The sequence below is a fragment of the Apus apus genome, chromosome 4 (assembly GCF_020740795.1).
Source record: "Apus apus isolate bApuApu2 chromosome 4, bApuApu2.pri.cur, whole genome shotgun sequence".
NCBI classification, from domain to species: domain Eukaryota; kingdom Metazoa; phylum Chordata; class Aves; order Apodiformes; family Apodidae; genus Apus; species Apus apus.
Window position 1 is genome coordinate 14,838,948 of NC_067285.1, and position 21,078 is coordinate 14,860,025.

A 21,078-nucleotide genomic window follows, 5' to 3' on the forward strand; every position below is an offset into this window, starting at 1 on the left:
ATGCTGCGGGAGTACTCGCCGGGGAGCATCGCCCCGGGCACTCAGCACGCCGGGGGTGGAAGTGGCGGTGGGGCTCCGGGATGTGCAGGGCATCCCTGCCCCGGCAGCCGGAGCCGCGGCGGGGAAGCTGGCTGGCTCCGCCGTCACCCCGTGGGTGCCGGAGGGGTCGGTGGCACTCGAGGTACGGCTCCCCACCTCCTGTAAAGGCAGCTGGGGCCAAGGGGTAAGCAGAGCCAGGGGCTTGCCCCAGCCTGGGTGCAGTGGGGATTTGCACCACAGAGAAGTCCAAGTGCTGGCACGGGAGGGGGAAAGGGAATGGAGCTGGGAAGCCCCCAAAGTCCCACAGCTGGCTGCTCCCCGAGGGCTCAGCACCCTCCCTGTCCCATCATCCTGCAGGTCACTCACCTTCCCCTTCAAGGACCCCAGGAAAGACTATGGCCTGGCAGCCAATCCAAGCTGTGAGAAAGGCCCCATCTCAGGCCACTGACTTGCCCAAAATCTTGTAGCTGGTGGATGCCCAAGGCAGGATCATGCTTAGCCCACAAGGTTTCCCCGACCTGTCTTTCTGCCGTGAGGCAGCTGCGGGGCTGGGCACAGAGCTCTCTGTGTCTGTGCATGCAGAAAGCAGCTCTGGCAGGGACTGGGACAGCACTGGTAGGGCACAGGGCGACCAGGTCACCCCAGTGGAGCACATCTGCAGGTGCCCCAGCATGGAGCCTGGGGCTGTGGATACCAGGAGAGACATGCTGGGAGACAGTGGGAGCCACAGGACCCTGGGCCATTTGGGTTGCTTTTGAGTGGCTAATCACCTGCCCTGCTAAAGCTCATATTTCTCATTCAAATATGTCTGGTTACAGCTTCTGCCTGTTGCTCCTGGTTCCTCTCTCCCTGCTGGATTCGAGAACTCTCCAGTCCCAGTGATTGTCTCCCATGAAGATGCTTCCACATGGCCATCAGGTACCCCTTGATTTCATTTTGGATGACCCACTCTGGCAGGGTGCCTGGCTGAGCACTGGGCTTGTTTTGTGGCTCCCTGCTGCAGGGTCCTCACAGCCAGCACAACGGCATCTGCGTTTACCATGGGCACGTTGGCATGCCAAGCAAACCCACTGGGGCTGGGAAGCTGGTCTGATGGTCATGGGTGTGCAATGCTGCACTCACATGTCCTTGTGCACCCCAGAGCTGTGGGTGTGCTCTGCCTGGTAGTGGCTCACAGCCCCCATGCCTGGCTGCAGCTTTGCACACACATGTGTGCTCAGGTCAAGCACCTCCACTGCCGAATCATTAGCTCATCCCATATTTAGTAACCACCACCTGGGTAATTATTAGCAGAAACTCTGCAAGCCAGCTCCCACCGCCCTCCCTGTGACCAGCAGGTACAGAACACAAGCTCCAGCAGGGAGCCAGCTCGAGCATGCTGAGACTGCGAATGGTGCTGGGCACAGCAGCTCCCTGGGGCTGCAAATCCTGCCTGCCAGCACAGTGGGGCTCAGCCCTGGCCCTGAACATGTGCACACCCACTGGCAGACACAGGCAGGCCTGTGGCATGCCAGCACCCTGCCCACAGGCACCTGTACATTCATGAGTGCTCACAGGGTGTGCACAGCTAAACAGGCAGCATGATGCTCACACACGCAGCTCTGCAGGGGCATGGGCTGTGTCTGTAAGGATGTGCTCACACCATGACATGCCATGGGTGCTCACACACTGTGTGCATGCAGGGCACATGTGCTGAGAGGGCCTTGCACACTGCAGCCCCCAGCTCATGATACTGGCACCCAGCAGGGTGATTTGGGTGATTTTCCACTTGTGGTGCTGTGAGGTGCTCCCCAATACCTACTGTTGGAGCCCCACAGTGTCCTTCCCATGGATGCTGCCGTGTCACCAGGCTGGGACATTTGTCTATGGGGTGAGAGCAGCCGGCAGGCACCTTAGGATAACAACTGCTGTGGCTGTAAACCACAGCCCTGCATCTGTCCCTGTGTCAGCCCAGCTGTCTCCATATGACCCCTCTGCACTCACCTGTTCAGGGGTACAGTGGGGTTAGCACCCTGGGGTGGGGCATGGGTCTCTGCAAGGAGCCATGGAGGGGAGTGCAGAGCATCAGTGAAATGAGCTGGGATGTATGCAAGGACGTTAGTGGGGCAGTGAGGCAGGGAAGCCTGGCTGTGCGGCTCATGGGGGGATGTGCAGGGGACGATGGCGGTGGCGATGGGGACAATGCACAGGAAATTAGAGCGAGCAGCAGCCAGACACGCTGCGGGGGGAAGGGAGCCACTGTGCTCCACTGAGGGCTGCAGACAGGCAGGAAGAGACTCTTCTGCTGAGCTGGGGCCAGTGTAAGCACCACCATCTTGCACACCTGGCCCCCTCCTTTCCCATCCCCAGGGAAGAGTTGTCCCAGGTTTCCCTGGCCCTTGTTCCTGGGGTGCTTGACACATCCATGCCAGCCCAGCACCCTGGGAGTGGGGATCCCCTTGCAGCCAACAGCCCTGGCTCCCTGTATCCCTGTGCCGGGTGGCTCATCTGCCTCTCCAGGATCTCTCTGGGGAGACAGGAGCAGGATGCTTGGGACCAATCTGCCCCTTGCTTGCTTTGCAGGGGGCAAAGGGCTGTTTGTTGACAGTGCCAAGTGCTCTGGCCAGCCAGGGTGAGCCTGCTGGGAGGTGGCAGTGCCAGGTGAGTCCCATGGGCCTCACAGGGACAGAACTGCTCTAGGGGTTGGGGGACCCTCATCAGGACAGGAATCTGCCCAAGATTAGCTGGGTTCATGCAGCACCAAGTCTGTCCCTTCAAGCAAATTCCAGATGTTGCAACACAAACTGGGTGCAGGTGAGCAGAGCAGTGCTGACTCCAGGCACTAACCTCCAAGATTCCTCACTGGAGCTGTCATTCCTCTTTCTAGAGGATTGCAAAGGCCGAGACACCTGCACACAGCCTTGTGGGTGCACAGCACACACAGAGTCAGCACACTCACATGCACCTACATGCACGCAGGCAGCAGTCTGTGTGCAACCGCCCCATCTGCACAGACGCTCTCTGTACACACATGGTGTGTGAGCACCCAGTGGGCTGCCTAAATGTGTGCCCAGCCCATGAACACACACACACACAGCTGCACTCACGTGTGCATGCTGCCCTGCACACTTCTACTCACTGCACCCACATGCTCAGCCAGGACAGCAGCCAGGCGGGCTGCACCAGCCACCTTTGCTGCTTTTTCACACTAGAAGAGGGCACATGCTGCTGAGGGACTGGCTCCTGCCTGGCACTGCTTCCTTCTCTGGAGGGGCAATGCTGGGACCTCCCTGCTCTGGGGGTCTAATTTCCACCTTGAATATATTCATGGATAATTAATCCCCCACAGTCATTCCTGTGCTAACGCTGTCTTTAGCTGAAGTAGCTCTTCTTGTCCCTGGCATTTAACCCGTTGACAGGTTTACAGTGATCGCTCCATTCCCCACAGCCTGCCCTGTGCTGGGCTTGAGCCACGGTCTTCCCATCGCTGGTCTCCTGGGCTCTGCCTCCCGTGGCAGCCCTGTGATGCCTCTGCTCCCCCTCCCAGGCTGGCTCCAACACAGGCAGGTCCCTTGGGACCCATGCAAGGATGCAAACAAGTCCCAGACCTGCCAGAAATTACTCTCCTGATACCTCCTAGATTTATCTTTCCTCTCCCATGACTGCATGCCTATCGTGCAGTGGCTTGCAGTGAAGGACTCCCACACTGAGCTGGCTGCCCACTTCATCCCTCTCCTCCCTGCTGTCCCCTCCCTGTCACTGTCCTGCAGTGTCTGACTTCCTGCCTTGCCTATGGACCCCTGCCTGTTCTGGTCCTGCATCCCAGGCCAGCTTGCTGCTCCCTGGTGCCTGGACACTTCCCAACTTGGAGGCTCTTTGTGCTGAACCAAACAGTGACCTGGGCACTGTCACACATCCCAGTGGCTCCCTGTGAACTGCTGCTTGCCAGCACCCTTCCTTGGCCCCCTCCTCCTGCCAGCAAAGTCCCTCTTAGGCACTTGCTGGGCATGGGAAGCCCTGGCAAAGCATCATAACAGAGGCCAGATCAACTTCAAGGTGTGTTTAATCTCTTCCAGTTCCCTTCATCACAGACTTACCACACCCCTTGCAGCAGCTGGACATGAAGCCTGGGCCCTGGGTGCTGCTCAGCCAGGGGGCCCCAGGGGTACCCAGCCTGGGATCCCCAGCCCTGCAGCTCTCTCCTACCCCAGCCTTTACTCTGCACAGCCTTCCCAAGACCCCACATGGTCCCCATCCACTCCTGTCACTGTGTGCAGTGCCCCTGGGTCCCCACTTGGACTCTTCCTGTCGCCGGGACATCATTAGAAATGTTAATTATTAATTATCACTAAAAGCCCTTTTTGCTGCATTGCTGTTCTTTGCCTATCTCTGCCCCGTGCTGCCTGTAACCAGATCCTCCCGCACTTGCCTCCTGCCTTGCAGTCCCCGTCCCTGCTTTCCCTCACTACCTGCTGGGGCACAGGATGGGGGAGCTGGGGCAGACAGAGCCCCACATTCCCTGCAGAACACAGCTCCATGGGACAAGCTGGACTTGTCCCTCTAGGACAGGCAGGCATTCATGGAGATGCACCAGTGCCAGTGCTCAGCCTGGGGACTGCCCTGTCCCATGCCAGGAGAGGTGTCAGGAGGCCAGAGGAGGCACCTGGCTGGTGCTGCAATGGAGCCAGAGATCATCAGCTCTTCTCTGCCAGGGAAGATGGGGACATTTGTGAAAGGAGCACTGGGATGGGGCACCTTGACTGGGGGGTCTCAGCAGGGTAGAGGCAGCAAGCTGTGCTCTAGCACACCCAGGCAGCATTCCTGGCTAGAGAAGAGCAAACAGGAAGCAGGGAAGCCTGGGGTGCTGCTGGGAGCTGGCTGGGGCTGGCAGGACCTGCTCAGGGCAGCCATCTGCTTCAGAGGAGCCATGCAGCTGCAGGGAGGCAGGGGGATGCCCAGTCTGCCCAGCTCTGCCTCCTCTGCCAGGGTTCCTGAAAGATTTATCAGCTCCAGTTGGATCCTACTGATGAATCAATTCAAATCACGGTCTATCGAAGCAGCCGGGTTCCTTCCCGTGGAGCAGCGGCTCTCACCCGACACAGCGGCACTGGCACGGCCAGCGCTGGGAGAGATCGGGAGCTGCTTGCAGTGATAGCATCCCTCAGCACTGGCTGCCAGGCAGAAACCACCTCCTGGCAGCAGCTCTGTCTGAAAGAGCTGAACACAGCACCCTGGTACCTCCTAGGGACTGTGGCAGGATGGGCTGCAACACAGTGCCAATGGGGGTGCCTCGAGGCAGGATAAAACTTGGGTGCCCCTTAGACATCTCTCCTGCTTATTCCCCTTGTCTCCTGAAGGTGCCAGGCTATCCAGGTGGCAAACTTCCCAGAGCCATGGGTTCCCATGCTGCTGTTGTCCTGCTGAGAGTGGTGGAAAGCAAGACAACAGCAGGAAGGAGAAAACAGCCATAGCTCAGGGAGAGGCGTTTGGGGACAGGCTCCTGGGGGAGGGCAGGGAGGAGCACCCAGGCCACTCTTGGAGCGGTATTGATTCCTGCAGCACAAGCACTGCCTATTCATTATAGATCTGCAGGAAAACTGGGAGCAAGAGACCCCAGCAACCCCATCCACAGCCAGCCCCATCTCCCAGAGACACAACCCAGTCACTGCCCTGCCCGTGAGCTGCTGGCAGCACCGTGCCTGCCTGCACCGTGGGCAGCTTCCTCACATTATACAATGCTGTCACGAGCTGCCGAGTCCCCAGGTGTTTGGTGCAATAATGCAAATCAGATCTAATCCAAGCTCTCTGCAGTCCCATCTTCATGGGCTGAGCATGTCCCCCAGATGAGCATGGGGCAGAGACCTGGGGCTGTAGGTGCTCTGGGTGCCTCTGGCACACTGCAGCTGACAGGTGATTCCCTCAGTGCCCCTGTGTGCCCACTGCAGCTCCCCCGAGATTTGGCCTGCCAAAAGCACTCTGTAAGCATTTGCTCCACAGCCATAAATCAGAGGGATGCTCACACAAGCATGGGCTGGCACTGGGCTCCCCAGGACCAGGGCACAGTGAGGTGCCTGAGGAGGCAGATGCTCAGCTGCAGAACATCACTCCTCTATTTCCTGGTGTTTCTGCACAAAACCTGATGCTCACAGCTCCAAGGGTCATGGGCCATGCTGGCAAGTCTCTGAGCTCCCACAGGTGTCTGGCTCCTTGAGAGAGGGAGCAGAGCAAGCACGGACACCTCTGCACCCTGAGTGTGGTCCCAGAGGGTCCTCAGAACTGGCTGGAGGCTGAAGTGGCTGCAGCAGCCCCAATACCCCAGACAAGGCAGCTCCCTGTTCCCAGACTGTGGCTGGCTGTCAGTGTTCCGCCTGCTCATAGCCTGGCAAGAAGCTGGGGGACAGCAAAAGCCACTGTCCTCTCGGACACCCCCATGTGCGTGTTGAGTTAAGAAGTTCTCAGCTTCCTAACAGCCATAGGAGTCACAGGGGGTGACAGGCTGGAAGGAGGCTCCAGGGCTCAGAGGCATGGCTGGGGGAGAAAAGGCTGTTTTGGGGAGCCAGAGCAAAGCTGTGGCTGCTCCATGCTGTCTCTTATTCCCATCCCGAGGGCCAGGGCTAAGCTCAGCACAGGATGCCATGTGAGTGGGAGTGGGATGTGTGGCTTGCCTGTGATCAGATCCAGATCTGGGGCTACTGACAGTTCTTTTCTTTCCTGCACTGCCCCTTTCAGCCTGTGCCTCCCCATGGCCCCGGCTGAAGCAGCTGCAGATGAAGAGATAAGGAGAGCCAAGCAGCACTCCCAGCCTGCTTTGTTGTCCTCAGGGAGGCGTAGGCATGGCAGCTTTAGATCAAGACTCTTTGGGAGCAAGAGCGGCCCCAGGTATCAGCAGAGAGTGGTCAGCTGGCACCCACCCCCCCTGGCTGCATGATGTGTTCAGTGGGCTTTAGGATGCTGAGGCTGAGCCATGGGGTTTTGCAGCTCCCAGCAGTGTTGGGCTGAGCTCCTGGGGCATGGCTGGGCTGGGGGCAGATCTGACAGCAACAGGCAACCAGCCCTTCAGCCAGCACTGGGAGTGATGGGAGCTGAGTGCCACCCTGCCTTGTGCAGAAGATCAATCATCACTTGGGGAATGGGCTCTCTCCATCTAGGAGGACTCCCAAGACCCCTGAGATCCTCTTAGCCCTGGAGAAGGTGGGTCACAGCCAAGCAAAACCCTGCAGAACCCACTCCTAGGTATCTGGCTTCAGTGGCTGGTGCAAGCAGTGTGCCTTTACACCACTTCATTGGCCTCAGCCATCCCCTCTTTCCTGGGGAGCGTGGTGCAATGGGTCCCTGTCCCCATGAGTGGCAGTCTGAAGGGGACCACACTGTCCCTTGTGGGAGGCAGGAGCACAGACACAGCTGCTGGGGGCAGGGAGTGGCACACATGTGGATGTCTCCAGTGGGGGAAAACGAGGGGATCCTCCTGCAGCCCACACCTTGCAGTACTCGGACTGTACTGCTGCTGCCATGGAAACTGCTGGTGGAGCATTATCCTGCTGCACCGGCCAGGGTGACCAGGCTGCTGTGATCCCCAGTCTTCCCCAGGCTCCTTCCACGGGCACCTGGGCTGAAAGGGTGGAAGAGGCTGGGTACTCCCTTCCAGACACCATTCCTGTGTTATCCTGGGGCTGTGATGGGATGGGGGCAACCCTGGGTGGGACACCCAGGGTGCAGCAGGGATGGAGAGGGTGAGGAAGTGCTGGCAGGGGGTGTTTGGTCCCGTTCCCAGACAAACACAGCAGCCACGTGGCCAGGGGCTCCACACTGCTTGGCTTTCCACAAACATAAATCATTTTCTAATTTATAACATGAATAATTGATTTTGCCTCCGTAGATGGCGATAAATCTCCTGTGCGCACATGCATAAGAAAATAATAATAATGAAAGCGATCAGGATCTGCTGCCATCGATTACCTGTGAGAGGGACCATGGTCCCCTGTGTGCCACGGTGGACTGGGGTAGGGGCTGCTCCCCAGGAGTGCCCGGTAGCCCTGCCTGGTGCGAGCCTTCCTTGTCTGGCATGGGGGCTTGTGGCTGGGGCAGGATGACCCTACCTGTGCAAGTCTGAGCCCCTGTGGCTGTACTGGGACTCAGAAAGGTCCCAATACTTCCAGGCAACCAAGACCTGAGACATCAGTGGTCCCAGCCCTGTAGCCGTACCCAAGGAGCGATAAGCTGCTCAGCACAGCCCCATGTATTGATGCCCCATGCAATGACTCAGTGACACCTTGCCAGGGTGGCAGAGCTGCTGCAGTCTCTGGTTCCTCAGCAGCTGTACAGCCTCTGGGGAGCTGCAGAAGCTGTGCTAGCTGCTGGCTGCCCAGGCACCAGCCTCATGTCCCAGCACATGTCAGTGATGTGTGCGCTATGGGGCATCCCTCCTTCCTCACCCATACCATAGGGAAGCAGCTGATTGGAATTGGAGAGCATTGGCTCATTAGGAAGATGGTCCCGGGTGGGGGGCAGAGACCTCCCGTCCATCAGCCAGACAAACCAAGGTTGCTGCACCAGCTTGCCCAAAGCTTTCACAGACCTATGACCCAGCAAGCCGGGTCACCGCCTTGCTCTGCCCTCGGCCCGCAGTGACAGTAAGCCCCACGCCTGCTTGTATCCCCTGGGCTGTTCCCGCTCGCCTGCCTCTCCTCAGCCTGCCTGTGGGAGAATCCAGCCCCATTCCCACGGGTACCCCATCCTTCCCCCGCAGCCGCAGGCCTCGGCTCGGGAGTGCTCTGCAGCACGAGCGCTTCATTAGGAGCCGGCAGATGCGCCGGTGCTGGACACGCTCCCGTCGCTGCCCACCCCACTCGCCGTGCGTGTGATCGCCGGGGCCCTGCTCGTTATCTGCCGGGCACAGGCAGCCTGCTCCTCGCCAGTCCTCAGGAAGGAAGCGGAGCAAACCTGCCCGGCGCAGACACCTTCTCCTGTGCGGGTGCCTGGGCAGCCGGCACGGCCGCCAGCCCGCAGCCCTGCGGTGGGACGGCAGGATGTGGCCCCGAGCTGCCCAAGCCCTCGGCAATTCCCCCGGTGCCCCCCGGCAGGCAGGAGTGGGGCTCTGCAGGCCCAGCCAGCACAGCCACAGCACCGCAGCTCCGGCCGAGGGCGTGGCATTAATCGGTCATGGGAAACCCTTGGCAGCCTCGCGTGGGGTCACCCGCGGGCGGGAGTGGGCGTGCAGCCCCGTGTCCATCACCCCTCGAGCCACGGAGAATCTTCGGCCCCGTTCCCGCGGCTGCCTGGGGGAGGGAGGGTCGCGGTGGCACCACCGCGGTCCCGGCGGCCGGGACCCACGTGCCCTTGGGCTGCCGGGGCTGCCCCGCGAGGGGGCGGAGCGGCCACCCGCGGCGCGGGGCCGTGCGGGGCCGGGGCCGCACTACAGATCCCGGCGCTCCCCGCGGCGGGGCGGGCCCGGTGCGGCGCGGCGGAAGCGGCGGCGGCGGCGCGGAGCGGCGGGGGACCCGGCGCAGCCACTGGTAACGGCGGGGGCCTGGCCCGGCCCGGCACTGCTTGCGGGGTGCTCGGGGCAGAGGCACAGCAGCCCGGGGTGCGCGTCCTGCCCGGTCCCTGAGCTCTACACTGTACCCCCTTCCCGCTCTTCCCCACCCCCTGTCTCAGCCCCGACCCCTATTCCGTGTCCCAGCACTGTCCCCCACCCCGTTGTCCCTACCCTAACTCCTACCCTCTGTCCCAGCCCCGACCCCCTGTCCCCCCAATTGGCACGCAGTCCCAGGAGCAGCCGGGTAGCCTAGCCCGTTGCAGACCCCATAACTCTCCCCAATTTACTGAGGGGCGGGGAGATGCCGGCAGTGGCAGCCCTCCAGGGCAAGGCAGTTGTACGGCATCCTCGGATGCTCCGTGCACTGGGCCCCTGTGGCTCGTAAAACACGTGCCCAGTGCTCCCAGGTGCTGGACACTGTTTTTCACGGCTGCCTGCAGGGCTCTGCAAGCTGCCCACTGTGGGGCTGTCACAGCCCTGAGGTGGCCCATGGCACAATGTCAGTGGCCAGCTTCTGCCCCTTTCACATTTTGGGGTGGTTATCCTGGCTGTCTGCTTTCTGGTCTGAGTGCACCTGGGGCTCTGGGCCTTGCTCTTCAGGCTGCTCCTGCCCCCCAGGTAGCTGCTTTGGGTTATTTTCCCTTCATTTTCCCAGGCTGGGTTTTATTCTGTTTCGTGCCTACATTTCTTGGATCCTTCAAACAATTTCTCTGTTCTGGCCAGTGTTTGCAACACCTCTCTGCCCAGTATCATCTGCAAATATAGTTACAATTCACTATTAAAGTGAACGTTTGGGAGATGGTGTGAAATGACACCCTGAAGCTCAGCTAAATGATGTCTCGCTTGCCTTATCCAAAAGCTTTTCCCAGTGATTCTTCTGAAATGACTCCCTCTGGGCAAGCCAGTGTCCTTCATCCAGGAGCCCATTGCAGTGGGTGTGCAGGCTGCTTCCTCTGGATGTTATGATCTGTGCTAGGGATGGGCGCAGGGTTTCTCCTGTGCCCAGATCTGGGTTTATTGTCCTTTCCAGTGCCTCATTTGCTTGGCCCTTCACCGGGGCCCTGGTTTCTTACCAGCACCGGGTGTGTGTCAGTGGGTTAATCGGTTTGTCTGGGCACCAGCCGCACCAGCCAGGTGACCGTGTCTATGTGGAGATGCTGTTTTTGCTTTCCCTGCAGCTGTTTTTTGATGCCTTGGCCTCATTTGCATTTTTCTGGTTAAAAAAGGTAATTTTGCCCTTTTGAGTCATCTTTATTTTTGAGCCATCATTAATTTTCTCTCCCTCCTCATTTATTAATAGAACTTTTCACTTTTGTGCTGATTCTGCCCAGGTATATTTGTGAAGTCTTATGTATTCCCTTTAGCCCTCTGGTTGTTAACTCCTGCTGCTTTATTGTCCCTTTTCCCCCCTGCAGCTGCGAGGGGACACCGTTGGCTTACAAATCCCACTCCTGTCTGAAACGTTCCCCTTCTCTTGTTCCAAGTATGTCCAAAAAGCATCACAAGTGAAAGGCATGACTGTAATCTCTCAAAGTGCCTTTGATGCCTTCACTACCTCCTCCTCACGTAGCCAATGTTTGCTCCAGCTGCTGGAGAGCATCTTTCTTCTGGCAGCAGGGAACAGTGACGTCTAAAAGCCCGCGAGGCTTTGGGCAGGCATTGGACAGGACACGGCTCTCTGCTCCTTGAAGCGTTTTACTTTGTCTTGTGACAGCGGCTCTGTGTTCTTGCCTTCACCTGCCTCTTCTAGCCAGGTATCCAGATCCTTCCTTGGCCCCATTGCCTGCTGCATGAGCTGGGTGGGCTGGAGCTCTGCTGAGAGCAGGAGTGGTGCAGGGGTAGCCAAAACCTCAGGTAATCCTTACCTGGGGTGCTGGGTGCTGGTGTTGTGCAGTCGGCGAGTGTGCTGTGGCACGTGCCTGGCATGGGATGAGCCCCGCCAGTGGTGTGTTCCCCAGTGGGGCTGTTTAGAATCTCCTTGTACCTGCCTTTTTATTAGTCTTGCTGAAGAGCCCAATCTGTGGCAGGCTGTAACGAGTGACATTGTGGGTGTGCGGGCTGCATGCCGAGGCTGCGCGTGGTCCCCCAAGGCTCCTGGTCCCCCGGTGTTGCTGTCCCCATTCACCATGAAGGCTTTAAGGTTATCTGCTCTATTGATGGGAGTATGGATTGAGTGGAATTAGAAACCTCGAAGGCTAAAAATACAGCTCCCTGCCAGGAAATGCAGCAGCCTGCTGGGAGGGTGCTGGGTGTCACCGAAACTTTTCCGGGAACTGGCGCGCTCTGTGTGAGCCCTGCAGCCCTGCACGTTTGCCTCTTCCTGGGCTGCCCTCACAGATCTGTGGCTGGCACCGCTGGTCACAGTTGTTGAAGGTGATGGGAGCTGTAGCTTTACTGTTGGAGCCCTGCTGTAGGTGTCCTTATCTGCAGGCTGGTGGGCATTATCTGCCAGGCAGCTGGGGAGCAGCGCTCTCACCAGCACTTTAACCACGGTACCCTGGCATATCTGATCCAGGGCTGACTTCCCTGCTTGGTGCTGCAATGCTGAGCTGTTTTGCTAGCTGGCTTCAAAAAGTGAGGCATCACCCAGAGCAGCACAGGCCCTTTAGGGGATCCGTTGCCCATCCTGCCTGACTTTGTGGGACAAGCTTGGTCCCAGAGCCTGGAAGTGGCGGGGTTGCCCTGCCTAGTGTAGTGTGAATGAGACCTGAAGCCAGGGCCGTTGCTCTGCCTCCCAGAGCATGAAATCGGTTGGTGCCGACACGAAGCTGTGGCACCAGTGAAGTGTGTAATAGGTTGGGGGCAGGAGTTGTGCTGCCCTGTGTAGGGAAGAAGAAAGTGCTGCAGCATCTCTGCCAACCTGGGCTAGTCATCACCTTGCCATGCTTCTCCCTGGGCTGTGGGAAGTGGCTCTTCTCCACAGTGTGCAGCAGGCAGAGGGAGTGCTGTGTGGGGAAAGGATGCTCCCAGCACCAGCCGTCTGGATAATGCTGCGCCATCTGCTTTGGAGGGTGAGGCAAGGTGAACAGCAAGCTTTCGAGGAGCACATAAATCCTGTGTGCGCAGGCTCTTCTTGGAGGTGACTTGGGATGTGCATGGGGTGGTGCTTCTTCTGGCTGCTCCCCATGATGGAGAACCTTGGGAAGCAGAGCTTGGGGGAAATTGGTGATCCCTTCCAAGGAGTTCAGTGATGTCCCATGGACCAAGACTAGGTTTGGCTGGCAAAAGTCCTTTAGCAGGACATGCTTTTGTGCAGTTGGAAGCTCTGCGTGGTTGGAAATGGTGGTGCTGGGGCGGGCTCCTGGTGCCCCCCCCCCCTCTGGTACCGAGGCTGCTGCTTGGTGAGAAAATGTATAATGCCTCTTTGTTGAAAAATGACTAATCCAGACCTCGGAGGGTTTGTAGGATATGTTCCTTTCTAGCGGTCGATAAAGATAAAGGGGATCGTTCTGCCAGCAAAATTAGTGTATCAAAGAGGGGGAGAAAATGACAAGAGCTGCGGAGACAGAAAAATGGTTGGGGCAGCCCCGGGATGGTGCCCAGCATCACCACAGCGCCCATGCCTGCACCTCATGCTGCAGAGCTGGGCAGTGCGCAGGCACAGACACTGCGGTGATGCTGGGGAGCACTGCCCTGCCCAGGCTTGCTGGTGGTTTCTACAGAGCTGTGAGAAACCCATCCATCACGCCAAGGCAACCAGTCATCCTTCTGTCCGTCAGGAGGGGATGATGCCATGTGGCACGGGCAGCCCCAGCCGCTTTCCAGCCGGCGGTTGGCCTCCCCTCGCCTTCCCGGCACCGCTGCTGGCTGTCGGCGAGGGAACCGCGGGGAACGTTCACGCCTCGGCCGGGGGCTGTGTGGAGGGGAGGCTAATGTACCGGAGGTGCCTCGGAAATGAGAGCCTTGGATGGGTTCCTGGCCCTATTGATCCGCCGGCAGTTTATGTATCCTGACATTCATAATCTCGGTCGGCGCTGATGGTCCAGATTAATGGGCCCGGGGGCTGTCCATCCGTCACTTCACATTAATTACTGAAGAGGTGTTTTTTCAGTGATTTACCTGACAGCAGCCCGTGATGAATCCCCCTAAACGGAGTGGGCAGTGATTAATCACTGGGGCCCGGCCCGGCCCCGCTCTGCCTTCCCCTCAACCACAGCGCAGCCCCCCACACCATCCGTCTCCATAAACCCTGCCTGATGCATATTTATAGGGGCAGAGGGGCCTGGCAGCTCGCAGCGTGCCTCTTCTGCCAAAGATGATGAAAAACAAATCTCTGCCGGGACAGGGCAGCAGGTGAGCAGGGCTGTGGCATGTCGGGGTGGCAGCTGTGGTCCAGTGAAGACTGTCTCTGAACTGGGGTTTGGTTTCTGGTGCTCTTCAGCTGGTGCTGCCTTCTCCAAGGTTTTTGATGCATGAATGGTGCATCAAGGGCTCTGTGTCCTGCTTCTGCTGTGGCTGCTGAATGTTCACCTGGGTCTGGGGGGGGTCCCAGGCAGCAGCCACTGGAGCGGGGCAGGTGCCTCGGTGATGTTGGCTTCCTGCTGGTTTCCCTGCCTCCCTAGTACATCCCACCAAAGGCCACAGGGCTGCAGGGTGCTCCAGGCACCAGTCCCCATTTGCAGAGCCGCTACTTGTGGTGGCAGTGTTGGGGCTCCACTTCCCATCACTGTGTGCTGGCTGCTGTGGGAGCAAGGGTGGGTGCCAGGCTGGGACCCCGACCCGCCATTCTGGGCAGGGGCTGCCTTCCCTGTGCACGGCTGCGGGGCCACTGGGACACAGGCAGGGCAGTGACACTGTCTCTCCTCAGCAGGCAGCGGTGGCACCATGCAGCAGGAGGCGGAGGGCGGCCGGCTGCGCCGCAGGAAGCCCGACATGGCCCTCTATGTGCCCAAAGCACGGCGGGAGAGAGAAGCGCAAGCAGTGGGTGACACACTGGCCGGGCACCGCCGGGAGCCTGAAAACCACTGCCTGGTGCAGGACACTTGCCCACGTGGTGGCGTGGGGCAGAGGCGAAGTCCCCGTGCCAGGACACAGGCAGGCAGAGTGGAAAGGAGGGAGACCAAGGTGGATGCAAACCCAAAGGAGCCACGGACATTCTCTGCCAGACACTGCTGGAGGCCAGCAGTCAACTGCCCCACCGTGCCGGGGAGCCTGGGAGCATCATCCAGCATGCAGGAGCCATGTCCAGATCTGACTGTTGCCCAGCCCTGGCATGGGCAGGACAAAGTATCCCATGATCAAGGACTTGGGAAGCTCAGCCACAGCTGCCAGATGATGGGAACTGAGCCTGACCCTCCATCCCTACTGAGTGCCCAGCCTGGGGCCATGGAGGCCCCAGAGCCCACGGGTGACGCTACAAGCCCAGTGCCCCCCAGTAGCCCAACACTGGCATGTCGGACACAGCTGAGTGATGTGTTGGAGCATTTGGGGAGCAACAACCCAGATCCAGCTAGGGAGCTCTCCCAGAGCCCAGGAGAGGGTGTTCTGCTGCTGGCAGGGGTAGATGACCAGGGTAGGGTTCCTGGGTTGGTGTGGGAAGCTGCAAGTCCAAAAACCTGGGAAGAAAAGAGGGAGTGTGGGGGTTCCTTCCTGGCAGAGCAGAGTGAGGGCTGTGCTGCTGGAGTGCCAGAGGAGGAGGAGAAGTCGAGAGGCATGGCTGAAATTGCTGCGGAGAGCACCTTGGATGCCCCAGGAGGAGCCAGCTGTGAGTCTGGGTGCTTGAGAGGTGGCATGGGTGATGCACCAGTGCTCCCAGGGGACAGTACCCCAGGGCTGGGCATGAGCAGCCTGTCCCAGCTGCTACCCAGCAAGGAAGAGAGCACTGCCAGTGCTGGGCATCTCTGTGGGGAGAATGTCCCGGTGTCTGCTGTCTGGGGGGCGGACAGCACCTCTGCCTGCATAGATGGCAGCACCGGGTATGAGAGCAGCTCACTGGGTGATGGTGAGGAGCCAGTGAGCAGCACCTGGGAGGGAGCATCCCTGGAGAGCCATAAGCCTCTGCTACCCCTGGAGCTGCTGTGCCGTGATGTAGAGGGGCTCTTGACAGACACCTGGGCCAAGGAGCTGGTGGGGGTGGACGAGGACAGAGGCTCACTGCAGCAGCACCAGTGCAACCAGGAGGCTGAGGAGGAAGAGGGAGGTCTTCACAGTGGCTCCCCAAAGGCGGAGCAGACCAGTGCCGGGACCCTGAGCCAGACCAGCCCTGGCACCGAGGAGAGCTGGGACTCGATGTTCAACGATGATGGGGACTGCCTGGACCCACGCCTGCTGGAGGAGGTATGTCCTGTGAGCTGGCACCCGCCAGGATTTTCAGGGAGAGTGGCTACTGACTGCTGGGCTGTGGGGACAGGGATTGACAAGGACTGGTTGTCCCCTTGTCCTCTGGGGAGTGTGCATGGGGGGTGGTGGGCTGCACCCGGGGCACATGGCCAGGTTCCCATCCCATCTCACAGTTCTGGGAAAGGCTGTGGGAGATCTTTCCTCTATAGTGCCTAAAGTACACCTGGTAAAACCTGCTCGAGTGCCGTAAACTGTGACTGTGCCCTCGTGAAACTGCGGTGGGTGATAAAGAAATGGGCTGAGACTTACGGGCTCCCATTGAAATAGCAATGGGAAGTTTCCTTGAGACTATGGCTTCTTAATCAGCTGTGGCTCATTACCATCCCTTCCTGCATCTGTGCGGCCGAATTCACTACAATTAGCGGCTTAATGCCGGGACCCACGCCGTTTTCCTGCTGTTCATGAGGAAAACTTGGCTTCTGCAGCAAGGCTGGATATCCCTTATTGCATTTTAAATCAGTAGCGTCAAACTGGTGATTTTCCAAATGACGTTAATGTGCCTACAGTAACAAACAGGACCAATATTGTTACAGCCGGTGTCCATCCACCCCAGGCTGGAAGCAGGGTGTGAAGTGGTGGATGGTGCCTGATAACAGCTTCCATGAGGGAATGAAATAACTCAAAAGTATCCTTATTGAGGGGCACTGGTACCCACCTTGTCTGTGGGGCCATGCCCAGGCTGGTGAGCCCTTGCTGGGCCTGGCATGGGGCTGTGGCAGGGTATAGGGCACACAGGGCTTTCCTCCAGGGCTGCTCAGGGGGATATGGGAGGGGCATTGAGTACCCCCATCCCTGCCTGGCTGTGCTCCTCCCAGCTGTGGTCTCCTACCCTCCAGCCAGCAGGCTGTGGTGAGCACCAGTGTGAGGGGGATGTTGCTGCTGCTCTGACAGCAGCTGGTGCATGTGGCACTGGCACTGGCTTTGAAGCTGTGGGGGCACAGATTCATCCTCAGGTGCAGTGGAGCAGCTACTTGTCCCCACTGGGGCAGCAGGTCAGGGAGGGCCCGTGTTATAGTGCATCCATAGAATGCTGCGGGCAAGGTTGTGCCATGGAGCGCTGGTGCCAACTGTGAACAGCTCCAGAACATCTGCATTTATCTCCCACATGCACAAGCTCCAAGAAAAGTTTGAGCTTTCCAGGGAGCTTCCCAAAATGGGTGAATAGGAACCTGAATAAGGAATTCATCAATTCAAAGTTGCCATCTTCACCCCCTGCAGATTTCTCTGCCGGTCCTGGTGCTTCTTGAGCCCTCTGAGCTCAGCAGGTGGATGTAGCTGCTTGGATAGGGCACAGGCTCTTGGAGGGATGGAGCTGTTGTTAATTAACAAAAAGGACAAGAAAATTAGTGGTGTTCTTCCTCATAACCAAATCCTTATGCACTGCAGATAGCTGGCAGAGAGCAAGATTTATGACGTTCTGTGTGGAGGCCTGATTCCTGATAGCAGACGGCTCTTTAATCTAGCAGGAAAAAAAACCGTTGCGAGATCCATTGGCTTGAAGCTGAAACCAGACAAATTCAGACTAGAAATCAGTTTGAATGCAGAGGGTAATTAAGCTCTGCGCCCATTTCCTAGCAGGCTCGGTAGACTCTCCACCAGCTGATGCGGTGTGCCAGGGACCACAGTGTGTGCGCGCTGGGAGCTGTGGTGTGTGTGCCGGGGGCCTCAGTGCCAGCACACGTGTCCTCTCTAGGTCTGGAAGTGTACTCTCAGTGAGCAAGTGGGAGCATAAGCGAGCAGCCGTGGACCCCTCTAACATGCTCTGTCAAGGATGCATTTTTAGAGAGCAGCAAGGTGTAATGGACAGGCTTTATTTACCATGGTCTTAATGTGTCATTGTCTGTCCATCCGTCAGCAGACCCTTCCCAGTGCTGGGGGCCGTACCCTGGCTCCCATTCCCTGCATTGCCCCAGGGCTGGGGGCTGAAGACATCCTGTGTGCCCGGGCTGGCCGGGCAGGGGGACCTGTTGAGCCATGCCTGCTGCGTGGCTGAGCCCAGCTGCCAGACGGCTTCTGTCCTTGCTACCCCGCCACACTTGGTGATTTGTGAAGGTCAGGGACCGCTTCGGCACTTGGTGCTCCTGCTCTCTAATCATCTTCCGGGCGTCTGGCACTACCCCAGTGCTCTGCTCCCTCAAGCGGCACGGCAGGGCTTCATCCTGCCTGGGGACTGCTCCTTCATGTCTCTGAGTGCAGGGGGTGCTGGATGAGTGTGCAGCCCCACATGGGGTGCACTCGATTAATGGGCGATGGTGGCAGGGCAGGCAGCTGTGCTGGCAGTGCTAGCCTGTCCCGTGAGCTCCATAACTCAGCTCTCCCCTCCACCGTCATCCAGCCACCCTGGCAGCACCCCCTCACCTGCCGTGAATCCATCTTCCCCATAAAATTGTCGGAATGAGCACTTTTTATTGACTGAGCTGGCTGGGATTTATGGACTCTAACCTTCCAGCCGTGGTATGTTCTGCTATGATCACTTGGGGGATCAGGCTGGGAACCTGGCTGAGTTATGTAGCTGCTCCCCAGCATCATGCTGGCCCCACGCCTCAGGGGGGTACAGAGAAAGTACTGGCAGCTTTGGGCTGTGTCTGACCCCATGTTGCAGCTGGAGCGGGGCCGTGAATCCCCTCCGCAGCCGGCACAGAGTGGTTTGAAAAGCAGTGGTGCAGCAAGTGGTGCCCACTGGCACTGATGCTGTGGGGCAGAGGGGAGCAGGGGACAGCTGTGTCCCCCATGTTGTGGCTGTGGGTGAGTGACTGCTGCCTCTGCTTTAAAATGAAGGTTGAAAAATAGGACAGGTAGAAAAATGCTACAGCCGTCATCTTTTAGAGCTGGAGAAAGTGCCCTGCTGTGAGACACTAAACATGCGCAACCTGTTTAGCTTATCAAGAAAAAGATTGAGAAGGGACTTGATTAGTATAAGTGCCAGTGTGGGGAGGGTGCTGGGGACTGAGGGCTCTTTATTTCAGCAGAGGCAGAACAAGAACCACTGGCTGGAAAGCAAAGCCAGACAAATTCAAATGAGAAATAAGGCATAAATTTTTAGCCATGCAGGTGATTAACCACCAGAACTTGCTCATCAAGGGAGCATTTGCTTTTCCATCTCAGCATTCAGGGTGCCAATGGGCTGCTTTGGTGTGTGTGCTACAGCCAGAGCCCTGTGCCCTTGTGAACAGGCAGACACCAGCCTGTCCTTCTCGCCTTGCTGTCCTGCTCCTTGTTGCTCCCCAAATATATTTTTGGGTCAGTATGTTACTGTGGAAGGAGGGGTGGGCTCAGGGGTGCATACACTGTCTTACCAGTGCCATTCCCACTGTATTCCCAGTGGGACCACAGAGCGAAGTGAAGGGATGCTGGTAATGGGAAAAGCAAGTGCGTGGCATGAGAGCCTTGGTCGATAACTCCTAATATCTCAATGCCATGAATCCATCTGCAGCACTGGGGCAGGGAGTGGGGGCCGGATCACTTCCCAGGGAGCACTTGCCATGGATCGGGAGCTGGCATGGGGTGGGCGGGCATGGGTTGCTCAGTGCTGTGCCTCTCCCACCCCTGCAGCTCTCAGGGGGCCAGAAGCTCCAGGAGAGCCAGCAGTCACCCTGTTTCAACTACTACGGGGCCGAGCCTGCCCCACCAGACCTCAGCGATGCCGAGCTGCCCCACGTCATCGAGATCTATGATTTCCCCTCGGATTTCCGCACCGAGGACCTGATGCGTGTCTTCTGTAGCTATCAGTGAGTCTGCCAGCAATGTCCCATCCCTGGTGCTGGGGTTCCCTGTCTGGCCTCTGCTCTGAACCCCTGCACACCCAGTGCTGATACCTTGCTGAGCTTCCCTCTCTCCGGCAGGAAAAAAGGCTTTGATATTAAGTGGGTGGATGATACACATGCCCTGGGCATCTTCTCCAGCCCCATAGCAGGTACTGCTCCCAGTGAAGCTGGGGATGCGGAGCGGAGAAGCATCCCTGCCTCTCCTGTGGCCAAATCCTGGTCATGTGGCTGACCTTGCATGCAGATGCCTCTGCTCTCTCCCTGCAGCATGTGATGCCCTCAGCACCAAGCACCTGATGGTGAAGACTCGCCCACTCTCCCAGGGCACCCGTGCCTCTAAAGCCAAAGCCAGGGCATATGCTGGTGAGTGATGCTGCCCCATGCTGGCTTGTGCCATGGTGCTTGTGCTGCAGCATCTTCATCCCAATAACTTGCGAGGGACAAGGAAGCCGGCACAGCTCCACAGCACTTAAGCCGTGCAGAGCCATGCCAGCTTCCCTGTCTTTCCTGAATTCCCTCCTTATCCATCCTGACATGTCCCTACTGATATTCCCCATCTCTCTTCACCCAGACTACCTGCAGCCGGCCAAGGAGCGCCCTGAGACATCAGCTGCTTTGGCCAGGCGGCTGGTGATCGGCGCCCTGGGGGTACGCAGCAACCAGACGCCAGCCCAGAGAGACGCCGAGCGGAGGAAGCTGCAAGAAGCCCGGGGTGAGGTTTGGATGCCTGGAGGGGCTGCAGTGTGTGGGGATCCTCCTCCTGGATGCATCTTCTCACAGAGTGCTGGGTGGAAGGGGGAGCTGTGCCAGGGTGGGCTCTGGCCACCTTTGCAGGGAAGTGGGTGGCTGTGGGATAATGGGACCTGGAGTTGACCCTCCTCTTGTCCCTGCAGAGAGGAAGCGCCTGGAGAACAAGCAGCGGGAGGATGCCTGGGAGGGTCGCGAGTGAGTTGGGAGTCTGCACTTCACCCCTGCTGGGGTTGCCTGGGCCCCTCTCTGCCAACAAGCACCCTGCATCTTGGATCAGACACAGATGCTGTGCTGCATCCCGAAGTACTGGGTTGCTCCACTGAAGGGGCTGAGCAGGGTGCAGTCAGGCTGGTAGGTGCCATGCAGATGCTGTTGCCATGGGGCATTGCTGCCCGCGCTGACCAGGGCAGGAGCCCCTGTGCTTCCTGCTGCAGCGGGAGCAGCTGGTGGAATGCAGGGAGCTCAGCAGCGAGCATGTGGGGCTGTGTGGTGTGGCCCTGGCCACCTGGCACGGCCTTGTGATTGAGAGTTTCTGTCCTTTATTTTGCTAATAAATACCATTTATTTTATTTGCCTAGCAGGGCTGTGGTTCTCCATGCCATTGCATGTCAGGGTGAGGTTGTGCATGCCAGGGGCTGCTGCGCATGGTCCCTGCTGCTGTGGGGATGTCTG

General features: G+C 58.5%; 1 protein-coding gene across 1 annotated transcript; it reads left to right on the forward strand.

Moving 5' to 3' along the window:
* The first annotated feature begins 20 nt into the window (after nt 1-20).
* On the forward strand, nt 21-20,983 carry R3HCC1L (R3H domain and coiled-coil containing 1 like). The gene is made up of 8 exons (XM_051619349.1): nt 21-181; nt 858-957; nt 14,364-15,829; nt 19,445-19,620; nt 19,735-19,805; nt 19,924-20,019; nt 20,228-20,368; nt 20,550-20,983. Exons 3-8 carry the CDS (start codon nt 14,378-14,380, stop codon nt 20,603-20,605), a joined length of 1,992 nt encoding a protein of 663 aa, XP_051475309.1. The 5' UTR covers nt 21-181; nt 858-957; nt 14,364-14,377; the 3' UTR covers nt 20,606-20,983.
* The last annotated feature ends 95 nt before the right edge of the window (nt 20,984-21,078 follow it).